General features: G+C 39.8%; 1 protein-coding gene across 1 annotated transcript in view; it reads right to left on the bottom strand.

Moving 5' to 3' along the window:
• Window positions 1-19,964, bottom strand: part of Mgam2 (maltase-glucoamylase 2) — a 110,287-nt gene extending 90,323 nt beyond the window's left edge. Inside the window, exons 1-2 of the mRNA XM_087659713.1 lie at window positions 19,906-19,964; window positions 4,657-4,762 (exon numbers count right to left, since the gene is read on the bottom strand). Coding sequence (XP_087515839.1) covers window positions 4,657-4,762 — 106 coding nt within the window. The 5' untranslated portion in view covers window positions 19,906-19,964. The remainder of the gene's footprint in view (window positions 1-4,656; window positions 4,763-19,905) is intronic.
• Window positions 19,965-21,113: the final 1,149 nt, after the last annotated feature.

Below are 21,113 nucleotides of genomic sequence, written 5' to 3'. Positions count from 1 at the left end.
GGGGCAGGCTCCGAATAGGCGCTCCTTCAGTCTCTGTTTTAATCGTTGCCTCCCTATTCTTGGCATGGAATTCTTAATGATCTTCCTTGTACACTGTTTCATTCCCTTCTCTGGCTAAATCCTGTTCCGTTATGCAAGCACAGTGCAGTGGATGGATATTTAAGTTGATTCTATCACATGACTGCTACATGTAATTCTCTCCTGCAGCAGTTTCTGTGTGAATGTTTGTTTTCAGTTCTCTTGAGTACAGGTCTGAAAACATAATTGCTGAGTCATCCTTGAATATTGTCTCCAAACTGCAAACATGGCTGCAGCATTTTTCTTTCCTCTTGTAACTATATGAAGACCCCCATTCCTCTGTGAACTAAAGACCCCGAGCTACATGGTTTTATGTAGCCAACTATTTATCATAAGTTTGTTTTCTCCAAATAATTACCGATGATGAATATGCTTTCTACTCTAATGGTCATTTTTAGCTCTCTTACCAAGAAAGGTTTAATTGCATTCTTTGTTCATTGATAATTGGGTTTTCTTGTTTCTGTGTTATATTTTTTACATTAGTATTATTCTTTGAGAATTTCATATAATGGATTTGGGCCTTTTACCTCCCAAACTCCTCCCATAACTACCATTTCCACTCTCTCTTCCCTGCCAACCCAACTTTGAGGGTTTTTTTTCCTTTTTTGCCCCTTTGCATTAAGTTCATTTTTGTTGCCCAACTACTCTTGTACCAGGGGCTGCCCTAGAGTGGAGCCAACCTATTAAAGGTACCTCCCTTCCCCATCATCTATCAGATGCCAACATCTCTGCATCTAGTGGCGAGATTTTTTACCAATGCCCCCACTTTATGCTGGAATTTCTGTCTAGCATAAGTGTACATGAGTCTTATGCATTCTGTCACAAGCACTGTGGGTTCACATGTGGGTCCACCATGATATATCCTGAACAGACTGTGTCTTTGATGTTCTTCCACCCCTGAATCTTATCATCTTTCTACCTCTTCCTCAAAGCTCTCTAAGATTTGATAAGTGAGATGTCTATCCAATTTAGCGCTGAGTACTCCTCGTGTTCTCTGTCCACTGACCAGTTGAGGTTTTCTGTGTTAAGTGCCATCAGTAGGAAGAAGCTTCCTAGATGAAAGTTGAATAATGCACTGATCTATATGTATAACAATTAGTTGTTAGCAGTCATGTTAATAAATATGTCCACTTAGAAGAATAACAGTATTTGGTGAGTTACTGCATTTTCTAATGTATTTTAGATGTTAACATACCGTATGTGTCATTTGGAAATGTTAGGGCATTTCCTTGACCTCCGTTTTTCTCTATTTGATAATATCATTTAAAGGCCAACAAATTTCAATTTTATTTAACTTCAATCTGGCTATTTTCCCCCTTGGGTTTCTGTACTTGAGTTTTGGTTAATAAACTGTTGCCTAACCCATGGTTGTGAATGTTACTATCCGTCTTTTATTAAAGGCTCACACTTTGAATACTTTCATTTAGGTCTGAATTTATTTTTAACTAATATACATATATATTGCTTGGTAGAAATCCATTTTTCTATTACATGTGTATATCCAGTTGAACTAGCCATTTGATTTTTGATTTATTTTTTATGCTTGGGTTATTTATCTGTCTGTTTCAGATTCTCACTTTGTAGTCCAGGTTGATCCAGAACTCATTATGACCTGAAACTCATCTGGCCTTGAATTCATGGGAACCTCTCGCCTCATCCTCCCAGGCATGGAATTATAAGAATGAGTCACCATATTGTGCTTTAGCTTTAATTTTATCCCACTCATTTCAACAAAGTGTGAGAGAAAATGGAAAAATGTTTCTGATATTACTTTAAATGTACAATTTCACTCAAATTTAGCATTCTCACTTTAGCCTTTATCAACTTAATTGAAACTTCTCCTACATATCAGTGACAGAAGCATGGCAGAGTCAGGAGTTTCATGAGTTCTCCAAGCCAGAATCTCACACAGTTCCAGGTAGCAGTTACTGTGCATATAACAGGGACTCCTCAATGACTTTGTTCATTTTTTTTAAAGACCCCATATATCTCTCTGTCTTCTCTCTGCTCTGTCTCTGTCTCTCTGTCTCTCTCTCCCTCCCTCCCCCCTCATGTGTGTGTGTGTGTGTGTGTGTGTGTGAGAGAGAGAGAGTCAGAGAGAGAGAGAGAGAGTCAGAGAGAGAGAGAGTCAGAGAGAGAGAGAGTCAGAGAGAGAGAGTCAGAGAGAGAGAGAGTCAGAGAGAGAGAGTCAGAGAGAGAGAGTCAGAGAGAGAGAGAGTCAGAGAGAGAGAGAGAGTCAGAGAGAGAGAGAGAGAGTCAGAGAGAGAGAGAGAGAGAGAGCAGGTAAAACAGTTAAAACTGGATTGATGATTTATTTAAATATGGAATCTGAAACTAAGAAAGTCTTGGAAGAAAATATGGCAATGACATCATATTTGACTTTTCAGAGAGCACAGACTACAAAAACAAAATTAAACAAATGGGACTATACAAAAATTAAAAATCTTCTAAGTAGTGGAAACATCAACTAAGAGAAACAGTAACATATTGAAAGCAAGAGTCTTCGTGTATATGTGAGTCATATACCTGATAAGAGATTAGTTTCCAAAGTGTATAAGGAAACCCCCAAAATGACTAACATGCTTTAAAATTAGGCTAAAGATACTGACAGGTTTTTCTCCAAAGAAAACCCACTAATAGCCTACAGGTGCGAAGAGATGCTGAACATCACTGATCACCAGGGACTTGAAAATCAAAACCATTGTATCATCAAATCATCTCACATCCATTCAGATGGCAATGGCTAAAGAAAAGATAACTGTTGGTGAAAATTGAAAATTTTGGATCCCTGTGTTCTACTGAAAAAGAATTAAAAACAAAACTACCACATGACTCTTTAATGCCATTTCTGAGTAGTTAGAAATCTAGATCTTGAAGAAATATTGCACTTGCATGATGGCTCTGACACTATGGACATTGACCAAGATGATTAAGCATCTTAAATGTCCACTGAAGGCTGAGTGGACAAAGAATATGTGTATTATAAACAACAAAATGTGTGCAGTAAGACACAGAAAGAATGAAGTCCTGTAACAAGCAACAATCTGTTTTTCAAACTATGGGTACACAGCTTTGAAAAATACCAGAAAAGCCAATTTCATAAAAGCAGATAAAGCAATAACAAGGATGGATCAGATAGCTCAGAGTGTATTTTAACATGAAGCACATGAAACTTCATTTTATGCTAAATAAAAAAGAGACACATACAACTAGGTGGGAATCTCTTTTGTTGTTTAAAAATGTCATAGGGAAGAATGTCATAGGAATGGGCTCAAAATGTACTCCACAAGGACCTTCTAACTCCCTTTGAAAATTACATTTTTCCTAGAAGAGGATGTCATGGTCACTATTGAGAGAGAAGAAATAAGACAATGTACATGCAGGATCCTGCTATCAGCGCAGCTCATCTTCATCATATGTCAACTCTGTAGTACTGAAGAACATTAGTGAGCAGATCCCCAAATTCAAATTTAATTAACATAGATTTTTATTTATGTTATTATCATTGCTTTTTTTTGGACATGGATATTATAACCCAGACTAGGCTGCAACTTACTACTGTGTAACCAGGGTAGCAAAATGTTATGCCACTTCACCTACCTCAGCTTCCCAAGAAAAATTTTTATATCATATATGATATAATTTATGTTATTTTACTATTTTAAAAAATGACATTTCTATTGATAAGAAGTTACTCTGGTGCCCCTCTATGTAGATGCAGATGCATGCAAGAATATGTGGGCAGGGAAGAGAGAGAAAGAGAAAGTGAGAAGGACAGTTTCAAAGGCATATGTGAAAAAAAATCACAGTTGTTCCAGTCTGGAGATAGAGTAGAGGCTAATATTACTTCATCCACAAAGGCTGGCTTCATTAGCACTCCAGTTCCTGAGTTAATGTCCATCTTTGTAGAGAGCTGCAACGTGCCGCACCTCAAAGATGGTGCTGGTTTCCGTCTTCCACCCTCCCAATGGTGAGCACTCCTTGCAGTAAACAAGTCCTTATTTGGCTATGTCTGCCTGGCCTGCTAGCTTCTGCATAGTGACAGCCTATCTACATGACCCACGTGGCTTGCTAGGACTGGCCAGTCCTAGCTATTTAAGTGTGGTGCAGGGCGTTCCCCGGGGAGAGAGACTCAGAAGAGATAGAGGTCAGAAGATTGTATCAAGGTTCCTGAGTAAAACTGCTTGAAGAAGATCTCCTGTGATCTTGTCTTCCTTGCTGGTCGAGGTTGGGCGCAGCACATCTTCATAATGATAGAGTTGTCATTGTTGCTGTAACTGCTCTTTCTCATCAAGAGCTCCATTACTTACGACTCTATAAAGCTAAGCAGGATCTAGTAAGACTAATTATTCATTTTATTAAAACTGCATCAGATGAGGCTGGGAGTGATCCAAATAGCATTTACATCCAAACTTTAGTTGCAGAAAAAAAAAGTTATCTTGGGAAATGACTAATTAATCATGGAGACAGATTTTGAACAGCTTGATGTAGTGGATGAATGAATAAAATGCTATCTCTGGAATCCAGAGGGAAATTCCTTTGCCTATCCTCCAAGCAAACACCCACCATCACCCTTACCTGGTGGGCTCTCCAGCAAGAGAAGCAGCAAAAGTATATCTACTGCCAGTACAATCACATTAAAAATGATCAGGAGGACTTCCAAAACACTGAGCTTCCTCGCCATCTAGATGGAAACAGAAAACCAGATGAAAGTGAACCACAGAGCCCCACAAGTCAGGGAGATGGGCACTGTAATTGAATAGTCAGCATGCAAGCCTGGAGACATGACTTAGTCAATAAAGTGTTTGGTTCAAAACACAAGGCTCTAAGTTTTGAATCCCAGTTCACCATGCTAGGGATGCAGACACAAAGAGGTCCTGAGAACTGAGATCTGGCCAGTCTACCCAATTCTTGAGCTCTGGGTTTGATAAAAGACCATCTATTTAAAAAATAAATTGACAGCTAGTGTTGGTTTCCTGCCTCTACATACACATGTTCACACATGTATGTATATCTGCACTCATATATTCACATACACTACACAGTTGCCCACACATACACACCTTATCTACAGAACAGATTTGATCACCAATTTTACTCTTTACATAAGCCAGAAAAATTTGCTTGTATAAACAAATATCTTCCTGTGCATATGTAGAAGTCAAAAGATGACTTATAGTAATCAGTTCTCTGTATTAAGTACTAAAATGATACATAGTTACATTGATCTTCACACTCAGCATGCATAGAAGGAAAAAAGGTTACAACTCGAGAGGAAAAAAAATCAAGAAAGAATGATTCCAAGTCTCTGTCCAATGCCTGCAGTGTGGTGCTCAGGTGCACAACTGCTGAGAATCATTGAGCCTGCAAGGATCTGATAACATAACTAAACATGATCCTGATCTCAGCAGAATGCTTCTGTTCATGTTTGTAGCATGCAAACACATGTACATTTAATGGCTCTCCATAAGCCTGAGGACCATGATTTGGCCTAAGTGTCAAAACATTAGCAGCGCTGGATAATGTATAAATTGGGAATTGAAGAGCATGAGTTATTTTCATGATTTTCTAATCAGGGAATGGTTTCTTTTATTGGATCTGTGTCTCTTCACCTACAAAATACAAAGCAGACTGTTTTTGTTGTATCTCACATATCCTAACTGTAGCAATTTCAACATCACTATTCATGGTTAACTACCACACCTGAGTCTACCACAGAATTTAGGAGTGTCTTGAATTGTTCCACTTTGGAAGTCCTAAACACTATTATTATTAGTAAGCTTATAACATTTTCTTCTTTTGTAATATTTTTGAATTATGTAACTAAAATATAATTATTAATTTACCCCTTCCCCCCTCTCTCTCTGTGTGTGTGTGTGTGTGTGTGTGTGTGTGTGTGTGTGTGTGTGTGTGTGTGTGTGTGTGTGTGTATGTGTGTGTGTGAGATGTACTATATTCTGGTTAGATGTCTACTGACACCCATCAGGGATGTGGCTACAGATAGTCATAAACATTCCATCCCAGCTTTTATGTTTGTGCTAGGGTTCAAAACTTAGGTCTTCATGATTGTGCAGCAAGCAATTTGTTCAGTGAGACATCTCCTCGGTTCTTTCTTATTACCTTACTTAAATCTTCTTCTTTCACTGCTGTTTGCTTTGTATGTTTCATAGAATGTTTTTTCATGTATAGCCATGTATAGTCTTTTAGTCCAATGTTATTGCTACAATTATTCTGTTCTAAATGCCAAGATTCGATATAGCCCCTGCATACATGATAAATAAAAACACATACACACACAGTAGTTCTCTAGAACAGGAACACTGTCATTCTCATACCCCACACCCAACAAAGGGCTCAGTAGAGACACTTCCACAATGAAAGTTCTCAAATAGCATTTCCATTGCCCTCATGTGCTTGTGATATGCCCCAGAGGCATTCATACAAATTATCAGTAACAAGAGACAGAACAGCATATGAGACCATGGTCCTTAGTGCCATGGGTAGGAAATGTTACCTGAATCTCTGGAACCTCAGTGAGATTACTGACCACAGTGTCTTCAGGGCCAGACAAATGACCAGATCCAACAATGTCCTGGTTGTGCCTGGGGCCTAAGAGTCTCTGAGAAAACTGTAAGGTAAGGAAGTGAAAAAAAAAAAAACAAACAAACAAAAAAAAAAAACAAAAAAACCCAAAAAACAGGCGAAACAGACTTTCCCTTCATTCTGAGAATAAGCCTATGTACTTTACATGAGCAAAATGTAACAACAGCAATATTTTGTTTTAAGGGTAAAGGAGGTAACAATTCAAGGCAATTATCTCCTTTAAGAGGACTTTGGACAAGTCAGGATCTGGGGACAGGAAGAGAGGCCTTTGGATTTCCTCAAACTCTACTCAGGGAAGCAGTACTGGTTTTAATGACCTTGTTAAAGTATGCGGAACCAATGTAAGCTTTGCAGAGCCTACCTACTCTTTGTTTCTAACCAAGGCTTCTGGAAAAAGCAGCAGTCAGGGTCTGCAGTGCTCAGTATAATAAAGGCACAGGGAAGTTCAGAACCAACCATCAGCTCAAGGTCTGGTATCCACAGAACACTTCTATCTGCCATAAAAATATGGTTCAGCTCTGGCACTAGGCAGGCAAATCTTAGTACTTAGTCCTCGCAAGTGGCACTTGGCAAGTCACAAGATGATAGTTGCCCATCTTACCCCTGAAACCAGGCAGCTATACATCTCCAGAAGAAGTGAATTTATTCATGACACTCCCTCAGGAGAGCTTCAAGGGATATGGGCCCCTGCTAAAACCTTGAAAAGGGAATGGTAGGCTTCTGTCAGCAGATTCTTAGGAAGAATTAAGATGCATATTTAGCTGAACCTTTTTTATCTCAAATATAAAGGCCCAATCATGCTGGAGAATAAGCCTGTTTGACCATGAGTGTCACAGACAAGTTTTAGGAAATGTAGAAAAGAGATTGAAAAGGGGAAATGGAGGAAGAATAGGAAAGAGGGAGGGAGGAAGGGGAGGAGGGAGAGAAGAAGGGAAGGAAGGAAGGAGGAAGAAGAGCAGCAGGACTTAGGAAGGGAAAGGACCAGTATTGTAGGGTGGATCAGAGAGTGTAGTGCAAAAACTACTGGGAGGCAGGCCCTGACTTAACAGAGGTGACCATCATCGGGGAGGTGCTGAAGAATGAACGGTAAACTACCTGGCTCCTTTGCTTACAAGTCCACAGCCTAGGGACCTGAGGGGCACTGCCAGGAAGCTGAGGTTCCCTCACCCTATCTGGAGGACAGAGAGTCCTGCCAGTATTCTGAGACTGTCTCCCAGATCCCTGACCCAGAGTCCTTGCAGGAAAATACAGACTGGAAAGCCTTGTCCTCTGTGAGGAGCCAAGAAGCGATTTCTCTCTTTCTAAAACCTGCCTTACCAGCCACAATCAGAGGTCCATTTGTGGCCACAAAAGCATATTATATTTTCCCCTAAAAGTGCTCAATTCCTTTACTCTAACAGTTTCAGGTTTTCACAGCATGCCCAGAAAAATCAATTGTTGTGACTTAACAGTAAACAGCTACTCAAATTTATAACAATCTAAAATTGAGCTAAGGTATAATTAGAGCTCAATTCATTCTTTAAAACACTATGCATTGCTTCTTAAAGGTAATCTTTGTATTTGGGAATTAAATAGTCCCCTGGAAAAACACCACTACAGATAAGAACATGCAGGTTACTGCACAGTCAAAAACATTTAGTGGTGCACAGCTCTGACGTTTGGGGGTGACAACTGAATAGGAAATATATCCCAGGGTAGGGTACCTTTGAGAACTTTGAGCCTGGCCTCACTCCCATTCACCCTGCTTTGTGCTTCCAATTACAGATGTGGCCTCTCAACTTCCTGTTTTGGTCATCAACCTGCTTGCTGCCATGTCTCACACCCATGATGGACTCTTAGACTCCTTTTAGAATCATAAACTCAAATAAATTCTCCTTTCTTTCTGTTTCTTTGGTCATGCTATTTTATGACAGCAAAAGAAAAGTAACTAGAACATGTCCCATATTCTTCATTCCTTAAGGCCACAGACTTCTATTCTTTGTTCCATTTCTCCTGTCCTCCTGGAAAATGTTATCTCTTACCGGAGACTGGCCTATGTCCCAATGTTTGTTCTATAATTTGTCTTTTCTGCTTATCTCTATACCATAAAGCAAAGGAGCCAAATTTTCCTTTCTGTGATGATATTTTGCCTGAACATAGAGACTAGATGGCTTTACCACCTCCTCTCATTTTCAGGATATCAGTTAAAACTCAAGTTCTTAAGTTTAATCATGGTTAAATATACTTAAATGATATCATCTCCACACAGGAAAAGTAACTGTTTTATGGAAATTACCTCATCTCCTACCTCTCAATGCAAACAAGCTATTCTTTAAAAATTATGCCCAGTGAGTGAACTCTATCGTCCTGTGTGGAAGATGAATTTCTCTTGTCAAACCCTAATTCTTGCTGTTATTTTCTACCTCTTAGCAAAACTGAGCTTCTCAAATACCCTTATTCTGTCCATCTGTTCCTTCTTTTGTTGCATTGTCAAGCTCTTCTTCCAAAGCTGCTTATTCCATTGATGGTGTAGAGAAAACCATCCTAATGTGTCAAAAATTCTGCTCTATCATAGCTTTCTTTTTCATTTGTGAGCTATCCTTCCAAAAAGGTAAATTCTGTGCTGTGGATGTAATACACTTAGCATGCTCAAGGCTCTGAGTTTGAGTTCCCTGCACACAAATCCCATGGGGAAGAGAGCAGACCACCAAGGAGTGCAGACATCTTGAAACCACAGGACAGACTGCCACCTCTGCACACCTTGGTCCACATTCCTGGTCCAAGAGGAAACTGCACAGTCAGCTGCTGATACCCGCAGTTCTGGTCTGCACCAGGACCAAACTGAACTGGCCAAACAGCGCCTTGCACCCAAATCCTGTGGGGGAGAGAGCTGGCCTTCAGAAGTGTGGATACTCCTGAGAAGCCAGAGGAGAATATCCTCTGCCCACAGTCCAGACCAAAGAGAGAATTGCATAGTGCCAACTGTGCCTACAGTATGCAAGGACCTACATGAGCAATCAGGGGCAGGACCCTTTGATTCCTGCCTGCAACTAGAGCAGAAGACATTTTTCCAGGAGCACAGACACACCTTAAATCAGAGCACCTGTTCTCAGGCAAGGCTGAAAGAAAACACGGAAACAGTTCTAAAGGAGTGCTGATACAGAGGCCTACAGCAGGGTCAAGTCACTTTCAGAAACAGCAAGACAAGCAAACACCAGAGACAACCCAATGGCTAGAGGCAAGCACAGGAACTGAAGCAACAGAAACCAAGACTACGTGTCATCTTCAGAGCCCAGTTCTCCCACCAAAGAAAACACTGTATATCCAAACACCCCAGAAAAGCAAGACTTAGATTTAAAATGACATTTTTTGATAATGATGGAGGATTTTAAGAAAGACAAAAAGAACTCCCTTAGAGAAATACAGGAAAACACAAGTAAACAAGTAGAAGCCCTAGGAGAGGAAACACAAAAATCCCTGAAAGAATTACAGGAAAACATAATCAAATAGGTGAAGGAATTGAAAATGGAAATAGAAACAATAAAGAAAGCAAAAAGGGAGACAACTCTGGATATAGAAAAACAAAGGAAGAGACAAGAAGCCGTAGATACAAGCATCACCAACAGAATACGAAATAGAAGAGAGAATCTCAGGGGCAGAAGATACCATAGAAAACATCGACACAACTGTCAAAGATAATGTAAAACGCAAAAAGCGCCTAGCCCAAAACACAGGAAATTCAAGACACAATGAGAAAATCAGCACCTCATGGAAACTTCTCCAAAATTGACCATATAATTGGTCACAAAACAGGCCTCAACAGATACAGGAAGATAGAAATAATCCCATGCATCCTATCAGATCACCATGGACTAAGACTGGTCTTCAATAACAACAATAATGACAGAAATTCCACATCTATATGGAAGTTGAACAATGCTCTACTCAATGACAACTTGGTCAAGGAAGAAATAAAGAAAGAAATTAAAGACTTCTTAGAATTTAATGAAAATGAAGATACAACATTCCGAACTTATGGGACACAATGAAAGCACTACTAAGAGGAAAACTCATAGCTCTGAGTGCCTGCAAAAAGAAACAGGAGAGAGCATATGTCAGCAGCTTGACAGCACACCTACAAGCTCTAGAACAAAAAGAAATAAATAAACCCAAGAGGAGTAGAAGGAAGGAAATAATCAAACTCAGAGCTGAAATCAACCAAGTAGAAACAAAAAGGACTGTACAAAGAATCAACAAAACCAGGAGATGGTTCTTTGAGAAAATAAACAAGATAGATTATCCTTTAGCCAGACTAACTGGAGGTCACAAAGAGTGTATCCAAATTAACAAAATCAGAAATGAAAAGGGAGACATAACAGCCGAATCTGAAGAAATTCAAAAAATCATCAGATCCTACTACAAACGCCTATATTCAACAAAACTGGAAAATCTGGAGGAAATGGACAGTTTTCTAGACAGATATTTGGTACCAAAGTTAAATCAGGAATAAATAAACCATCTAAACAACCCCATAACTCCTAAAAAATAGAAGCAGTCATTAAAAGTCTCCCAACCAAAAAAGAGCCCAGGTCCAGATGGGTTCAGTGGAGAATTCTATCAGACCTTCATAGAAGACCTAATACCAATTCTGTCCAAACTATTCCACAAATTGAAACAGATGGAGCACTACCAAATTCCTCTATGAAGCCACAATTACTGTTATACTGAAACCACACAAAGACCTAACAAAGAAAAAGAACTTCAGACCAATTTCCCTTATGAATATTGACACAAAAATACTCAATAAAATTCTTGCAAACCAGATTCAAGAATACATCAAAACGATCACCCATCATGATCAAGTAGGCTTCATCCCAGGGATGCAGGGATGGTTTAATATATGAAAATCCATCAATGTAATCCACTATATAAACAAACTCAGAGATAAAACCACATGATCATTTCATTAGATGCTGAGAAAGCATTTGACAAAATTCAACACCCCTTCATGATAAAAGTCCTGGAAAGATCAGGAGTTCAAGGCCCATATCTAAACATAGTAAAAGCAATACACAGCAAACCAGTAGCTAACATCAAACTAAATGGAGAAAAACTTGAAGCAATACCATTAAAATCAGAGACCAGACAAGGCTGCCCTCTCTCTCCCTACTTATTCAATATAGTACTTGAAATCCTATCCAGAGCAATCATACAGTGAAAGAAGGTCAAAGGGACATAAATTGGAAGGGAAGAAATCAAAATATCACTATTTGCAGATGATAGGCTAGTGTACTTAACTGATCCCAAAAGTTCCACCAGAGAACTACTTAACCTGATAAACAACTTCAGCAAAGTGTCAGGGTATAAAATTAACTCAAACAAATCAGTAGCCTTCCTCTACTCAAAGGATAAACGGGCTGAGAAAGAAAGCAAGAAAATGACACCCTTCACAATAGTCCCAAACAATATAAAATATCTTGGTGTGACTTTATCCAAGCAAGTGAAAGATCTGTATGACAAGAACTTCATGTCTCTGAAGAAAGAAATTGAGGAAGATCTCAGAGGTTGGAAAGATCTTCCATGCTCATGGATTGGCAGGATTAATATAGTAAAGATGGCCATTTTGCCAAAAACAATCTACAGATTCAATGCAATCCCCATCAAAATTCCTACTCAATTCTTTATAGAGATAGAAATGGAAATGGGCAAATTCATTTGGAACAACAAGAAACCCAGGATAGCAAAAACTATTCTCAACAATAAAAGAACTTCTGGATGAATCACCATATCTGACTTCAAGCAGTATTACAAAGCAATAATCATAATAAGTGTATGTTATTGATACAGAGACAGGCAGATAGATGAGGGTAAGAGAATTGAAGACCCAGAAATGAACCCACACACCTATAGTCACTTGATCTTTGACGAAGGAGCTAAAACCATCCAGTGAAAGAAAGATACTGGTACTGGTTCAACTGTAGGTCATCATGTAGAAGAATGCAGATCAATCCATTCTAATCACCATGTACAAAGCTTAAGTCCAAGTGGATCAAGAACCTCCACATCAAACCAGATACACTCAAACTAAAAGAAGAAAAAGTGGAGAAGAGTCTTGAACAGATGGGCACTGCGGAAAATTGCCTGAACAAAACACCAATGGCTCATGCTCTAAGATTAAGAATCGACAAATGGAACTTCAGAAAACTACAAAGTTTTGTAAAGCAAAAGACACTGTCATCAGGACAACCAACAGATTGGAAAAAGATCGTTACTGTTCTTACATCTGAGAGAGGGCTAATATCCAAAATATACAAAGAACTCAAGAAGTTAGACTCCAGAGCCAAATAACCCTATTAAAAAATGGGGTACAGAGCTAAACAAAACATTCTCAGCTGAGGATTATCGAATAGCCAAAAAGCACCTATAGAAATGTTCAACATCCTTAGACATCATGGAAATGCAAATCAAAACAAACCTGAGATTCTACCTCACACCAGTCAGAATGGCTAATATCAAAAACTCAGGTGACAGCAGATGCTGGAGAGGATGTGGAGAAAGAGGAACACTCTTCCATTGTTGGTGAGATTGCAAACTGGTACACCCACTCTGGAAATCATGCTGGAGGTTCTTCAGAAAATTGGACATTCCACTACCTGAGAATCCAGCTATATCTCTCTTGGGCATATACCCAAAAGATGCTCCAACATACAACAAAGACACATGCTCCACTATGTTCATAGCAGCCTTATTTATAATAGCCAAAAGCTGGAAAGAACCCAGATGCCCTTCAACAGAGGAATGGATTTAAAAAATATGGTACATCTATACAACGGAGTACTATTCAGCTATCAAAAAAATGACTTCATGAAATTCATAGGCAAATGTGATGAACTAGAAAATATCATCCTGAGTGAGGTTACTCAATCACACAAAACCACACTTGGTATTCACTCATTGATAAATGGATATTAGCCAATAAGCTCGAATTACCCAAGATGCAATCCACAGAGCCCAGGAAGCTCAAGAAGAATGATGACCAAAATGTGGATGTTCTCACTCCTTCTTAAAAGGGGAAAAAATATCTATAGGAGGGAATATGGAAGGAAAGTTTAGAGCAACGACTCAAGGAATGGCCATTCAGAGCCTGACACACATGTAGCCCATATATATACAGCCACTAAAACTAGATAAGATTGATGAAGCTAGAAAATGATTGCTGAAAGGGATCGGATACAGATCTCTCCTGAGAGACACATCCAGAACATGTCCAATACAGAGGTCAATGCTAGCAGCAAACTACCGAACTAAGAATAGGACATCCTTGTGGGGAGTTAGAGGAAGTATTGAAAGAGTTGAAGGAGTTTGCAACCCCATAAAAACAACAATGCCAACCAACCAGAGCTTCCAGGGACTAAGCCACTACTGAAAGACTACACATGGACTGACCCAGGGCTCCAACTGTATGTGTAGCAGAGAATAGCCTTGTTGGGGCACGAGGGGAAGGGGAAGCCCTTGATCCTGCCAAGGTTGGACCCCCAGTGCAAGGGAATATGGGGGGGGGCAATAAGGGGGATGTATAGGGGAAATTCCTGTATGGGGGAGGGAAGGGGAGGGAATGGGGCTTATGGACAGGAAACTGGGAAGAGGAATAACGTTTGAAATGTAAATAAAGAAATATGTCTAATAAAAAATTAAAAAAAAAATAAAGTAAAATAAATGCTAACAAAAGTCTCTGAGTTCGGTCCTTAGCACACCTCTGATGTCCTAAGCACCACAGGTTTGTAATCCCGACATTGAGGAAGTAGGCACAGGAAGGTCAGAAGTACAAGACTGTCCTCTACTAAGGAGTAAATTTGAAGCCAGACTCCTACTTTAAATTCTGTCTCTAAACAGACAACAAGAAGGTAATTCTAGGGGCTGGGGATTTAGCTCAGTGGTAGAGCGCTTGCCTAGGAAGCGCAAGGCCCTGGGTTCGGTCCCCAGCTCTGAAAAAAAAGAACCAAAAAAAAAAAAAAAAAAGAAGGTAATTCTACACTATTCCAAACTCTCATTACTTCCTCATGTATTGCTGGCACAGCTTGCATTTCCTTCATTTTATTGAATATAATCTTACCAAGTCACCAGCATCTACATTACCAAATACATGGGCATTGTCTTAATTGTCTCACCCAACAAACCACTCTTTCTCATCTGCTAAAGTATTCCAGTTATTGATATGCTCAATATTGAGTTTTCTACCTAAAGTCCTCAATCCTTTTCAGTTTCCTGTTAGTTTTCTGTTTTATTTAATGCTGATATTCCTCATAAGGTCACAGAGACTCCTTTTAAACCATTTACTCTCTTTGAGGAATGTCTGTCATTCATTTGACCCCATATAACACCTGATAACAATTCAACCTATATTTCTAACCTAAGGATTAAAGTTCATATATTCAATGATTCTGTTAACACTTCAAAAGTTCCTAGGTTTAAACATTACACAATCCTTCCTTTTACCCTGCTTCACAACTCCTTCTGTGATGGTTTATATATGCTTGGCCCAAAGAGTGGCCCTATTAAGAGGTGTGGCCTTGTGGTGTTTCACTGTAGGCATGTACTTGAGACCCTTATCCTAGCTGCCTAGAGGTCAGTCTTCCACTAGCAGCCTTCAGATGAAGATGTAGAATTCTCACCTCTTCCTGCACCATACCTGCCTGGATGCTGCCATGCTCCTGTCTTGATGATAATGGGCTAAACCTCTGAATCTGTAAGCCAGCCCCAATAAAATGTTCTTCCTATAAAAGTTGCCTTGTCATGGTGTCTATTCACAGCAGAAAAGCCCTAAGTAAAACATAGGTTGGTACCAGGGACTGGGGTATTGCTGTGATAGTCCTAACCATGCTTTGTTTGGAAGAATGTGAATTTAGGGACCTTGGATTTGGAAAGGCTTGGAATGTTCTAAGTGGGGCTTAATGAGCCATCCATGTAAGACTATGAAAGACTTTGTTGCCGAATACGATTTAGAGCTGGGCAGATCCAGCCCAAGAGGTTTCAGTGGAGAAGAACTTCAGTATGTCCCTAGAAATTGTCTTTGTAGTATTTTGGTGAAGAACGTGACTACTTTTTGCCCTCGTCTGAAGAGTCTGCCTGAGGCTAAGGTCTTCAAAGAAATTAAATTAAATTAAATTAAGGGAGTGGTGACCATGGGGTAAAATCCCATTCAGCTAAATTTAAGTACAAGCATGGTGCTAAACGCCTTTAATCCCAGGACACAAAGCCAAGCAGATCTCTGAGTTCAAGTTCAGCTTGGGACAGAGCAAGTTCTAAGTAAAAAAAAAAAAGCTTAAATTCAGGCATGGTGGTACATGCCTTTAATCCCAGGAGACAGAGCCATTTAGATCTCTGAGTTCAGGTTCAATCTACAGAGCAAGCTCCAAGACAAGATTAGGTGAGGAGGGAGTTGGAAAACAGAAAGCTGATAAGAGAATAAGGAGTGGCCAGGTTCCAATCCCAGAAAGTAGGAGAAAATGGTGGCTTCAGCCATGTGTCTCTGGCTTTAGTGTCCAGAATCGAAGTGACTACTGGGACAATTGATGCTGGTTGGCTGGAGCTAAGAAATTAGTGGTGATTATGAAGCATCTCTGAGGTGAAATCTGGGAAGTGTTTTCTGAGAGCACAAAGAGATAATGTTTTAGAGATAGCCAAGGTTATACCTTGTGCTACAACTGTACTTGGTAATGTGTAAGAGTAACCCAAGTGCTACTGTTTTGAAGGCATAAAGGGGCCATGAAGAGCAGCTGAGGCTTGGTATTGTGAGAAGCCATGGAAGGCCACTGGTGAAGGTGCAGCCTTAGCTGCAGTTGACGGCCCAGGACTGAAGGGATTTGAGCCTTGGCACCATGAAGACAGCCTGTGAGATGCTACTGGTGAAGCTTAGTTGCAGCAAAAACCCCAGCATATTGGAGATGCCAGTACCATGGGATGATCACCAAGAACAGCAGTGGCAATGGAGTGGATCAACCTGAACTACAGAGGGCAGAGCTGGAGAAGTGATTGCAAGCCCTTTGGAGGAGCCCAGAAGAACATTGTGGACCCCAGACATTGAAACAAGAAGCTGTAACATTGGAGTTGCCTTGGATACCCCAAGATGTTTGAGATGCCAGCACCATAGCCTATCTCCTGAGGAAAGTTACTAATGGAGTAGAAACAGCCCAGGAGAAAGAAGTTTGTTACATTCAACAAAGATGAAAATAGGAGTTGGGAGATCCGAAGACTACTTTGACATCAGCCATGAAGATGCAGTTTGGAGTTTGCCCAGTTGGTTTCCTGTCTTGCTTTGGGGATTACAGGTAAGTGATTTGGCTGAATCTCAGACTTTGAACTTTGGACTTTTAACATTGTTGAGACTATTATAGACTAGGAGGACTTTAGAAGTTGGACTAAATGTATTTTGCATTATGCTGTGTTTAGGTATAGCCTCCATAGACTCATATGTTTGAACAAGCTTATGGGGGCCAGGGAGTAGAGTGTGATGGTTTGTATATGTTTGGCCCAGAGAGTGACGTTATTATGAGGTGTAGCCTTGTTGGAATAGGTGTTTCACTGTGGGCATGGGCTTAAGACCCTCACCCTAACTACCTGGGAGCCAGTATTCTGCTAGCAGCCTTCAAATAAAGATATAGAACTCTCAGATCCTCCTGCGTCATGCCTGCCTGGATGTTGCCATGATCCTGCCTTGATGATAGTGAACTGAACCTCTGTATCTGTAAGCCAGCCCCCATAAAATATTGTCCTTATAAAAGTTGCCTTGGTTACGGTGTCTGTTCACAGCAGTAAAACCTTAACCAAGACACCTACCAACCTGACCAATTATAGCTCATATAATAATAATTTGAATGAAAAATTTATATTTTCTTTACTTATCTTTTAAAATAAATGTATTTCTAACAGGCAGTGAGCAGTTCAATTGGTCTATTTTCCCTGTAACTTTCAGTTGCGTTACCAATGACCCAACACAGATTAAGATTCCCTATAGTCACATCTTAATGGTGGTCTAAACCATAAATGCATTAGCCTCATGACCAAAGTCTTTGTGATTCCTCCTATGCCAAGTAGTTTAGCCTCTTTCCTTCCCTGTGTTCTCAGACAGTAAACAACCACTTAGGTAATGATAATAAAAAAAAGTCAGTGTAAAAAGGCAAGCATTCACATTTAGTTTTTGTGTTAATTTTGCTTTTTCTCTGACTTTACATTCTCCTTCACTCCTGTCCTTTAGGACAAATCTATTAACAGCTAGACACATATTTTCATAGAAGTAGGTAATTCCATTTTTAATTGAGGCGACATTTAACTTAGTAGGTAACAATTCGAGAAAAGAAAGACAAATGAGGGGCAATAGCTAACAAATAATTTGCCAAAATGAGTTTAGGGAAAAACTTTAGCTCTCAGAGAAACTGAAGCTGGGGGAATGAATTTGAAAGGGTTTACTATTCTTAGTAACCTAAACCCATTGGCTGACTATCTGCTACTAAATTATTGAAAAGGTTTACTCTCTGTTACATAGGAGTTATTCTGGCCTGGACCTGGAGCTGAGCCATCAAAGCACTTGACTCTCAAGCATGTGGTCAAGAATCCAAATCCTCAGAACACAGTAAAAGCCTGGTTGACATGCTGGCTCTCTATGATTCCGTCATGGAAATGTAGAGATCCACAGAGCAAGCTGGCTAGCAAGACTAGCTATATAGGCAAACTCTGAGTTTGACAGAAAGATTCTGACTAATGAATTAGAAATCTGATGAGGTAAAAAATGTTTCCTGATATCAGCCTTGGGCATCTGCATGCAAGCAGGAGCACAAAGCATGAATACACACATTACATGACATGTGCAGTCACACACATGCAAGCATGTACATACGTCCTCTCTCTCTCTCTCTCTCTCTCTCTCTCTCTCTCTCTCTCTCTCTCTCTCTCTCTCCAAACAGCAGTTAAAGAAAATAGAGAAAATTATTGTCATTTTACTATCATTAAATCTATGCAACAGTTTAAGCAATCATCATATTTCCCATTTCATAAACAATGTTAAAGAATGTCTGTATAAACATGATTCAAAGTAAAACTGAGGCAAGAACTTAGAGCCACTGCTTCTTCATATAGTACTTGAGTGCTTTGTCCACATCACCCAGACTACAGATCTTAAAGGCATAAATAAAACAATTCTAAAGGTGGTATTTAAGTCTGAGAAACCCACTGCAAACACTCATAATTCGTGACTTTGTTTCTTGGGATTTTTTTAAAAAAATTTGTTAATCATTTCATTTATCTACATCTCATACGATATCCCTCTTCCCAGTTACCCCTCAACCAGCCCCCCATCGCACATCTGCCCTCCCCCCTCCCCTTTGCCGGTAGGAGAGTTCTCCCCCAACTACCCACACTCTCCTGACCCACCCCTCCAACATCCCCCTATGTTGGGACATCACACCTCCCCAGGACCAAGGGCTTCCCTTCCCATTCCTGTCAGGCAAGGCCATCCTCTGCTACATATGTATCTGGAGCCATGGATTCCTCCAGGTACACTCCTTGGTTGTGGTCTAGACTCTGGGAGAACTGGGTGATCAGGCTAGCCTATTGTTTCTTAAGCACACAGCTCATGGGCAGTATCAAGACAAACACACAGGCAATTGAATAGCCTTTCTCCAAGTACTATTTTTCTACCTAGGGAGAATTTTGTTTCCAGCCTCTACATAATAGAAGCAGGTGCCATTTCAAGGTCTCCTTAATCTTCCTGAAGGGAAGATTCTACAGGGTAGAATTTGAGGATCCTATCATCACCCTGACACAAAAGCTATTGTCATCAAGGCAGAGGGAAGATGTGAAAGGATTCATGGAGGCAGAAATTCTTCCCCATCTAGAAGTCCTTAGACTGAAACACATTCATCTTCCTCTGAATCCCTATCACCCTTGAGTGACTTCCACAAGGATTCTAGTTGTTTGTCCCTCCCACTGTCAGAGGGACAGCTTCCATTAGACCTTTTGGCTACACATACATATATCACATACAAAGGCATGCACACACACACACATACACACAGCAGAAAGACATATACACCATCTCTCCATCCTATATCTCACCCTCATTTTTCATCCTCTATGAAGAGAATAAAATACAAGGTACAGAAGGAAATTGTGACTATCTAAATAACTTCGCAAACCAGTAGCAAAAATAATTTACAAAAATAAAGAATTTCATGTGCTCCAAGTACTTACCTCATTGCCAACTTGTCGTTTTCTTTGCCGTGTCTGTCCCTGTGTGACTCATATGGAGCACTGAGCAAAGGTGACAAGGCTAATAAAGCCAACTTCTGTCACAATTGATTTACAGCCCTATATAATTGAGAGCAATTGGAGAGCAGGTGTGCTTTGACCAACAAACAATAACACAGTTCTCCCATGCTCTGTGAAAGGGAGACAGAGACCTGTGTTAATACATAGGGAAGGGAAGGTTAGGATTTTTCGGTTTTTTTTTTTTATTGCAGTGGTTGTCCCTTCTTTGGTTTTTACTTACATTTGACTACTTTGCACTATGTTTTGCTCAGTTATCTGCTCATCTAACATAAAATATGCAAAAGAAGAAAGACTCTTATCAACTTTTCCATAGTTATATCCAGTGCTTGAAATCTATAACATACCTCTAGTTTTTTGTTAATGTCTAGCCATTAGTTGACTAAGTAAAAATAAATTTCTTGTGCTTGTCATATGGCCTCTGTGTTCATTTTTGTCTCCCAAAGTCTGTTTGCATTGAGTCTTTTATTAAATCATTAACTAAAATATGCTTTCTCCATCATTATTTACATTTTTACAGATTTATCGATTATACGTATATGGCTGTCTTGTCTGCATGCAGGTATGTGCACTTAGCATGTGCTAGGTTCCCACAGAGCCATGGTTTTTAACCTTTCTAATACTTCAACCCTTTAATACAGTTCCTCACATTGTGATGACCTCCAAACATAAAGTTATTCCATTGTTACTTCATAATTCTAATTTTGCTACTATTATAAATCATAATATAAATATTTGCATCCAATGGCCTTTGACAACTTCTGTGAAAGGATCATTCATCCCTCCCCCAAAGGGGTCTCAACCCACAGATTGAGAACTGCTGCCACAGAGGGCAGAAGAAGATCCGCTTCCCCTAAAGTTACGTACATATGTGTGTTAGCCACTATATGGATGCTGACAACCAAACCTGGATCCTCCACAAGAGGAACAAGCGAGCTTAATAACTGAGCCACCTTTCCAACTTTCCTGTACCTCCTAGTTATTCTAAATAATCAAAACACTAAACAACCATGAAGTGTTATTTAAAAACCATCTCTGGTGGCTACTTCTCGTGCCGGCAATGGCGCAGCACATTTCAAAAATGTTCTTCTGCTCACAGAATTTCTCACCATAAGAATGTTGCCTCCCCAAGA

The sequence above is a fragment of the Rattus norvegicus genome, chromosome 4 (genome assembly GCF_021556685.1).
Source record: "Rattus norvegicus strain SHRSP/BbbUtx chromosome 4, alternate assembly SHRSP_T2T, whole genome shotgun sequence".
Classification (NCBI taxonomy): Eukaryota; Metazoa; Chordata; class Mammalia; order Rodentia; family Muridae; genus Rattus; species Rattus norvegicus.
This window is presented reverse-complemented; position numbering and strand designations above follow the sequence as displayed.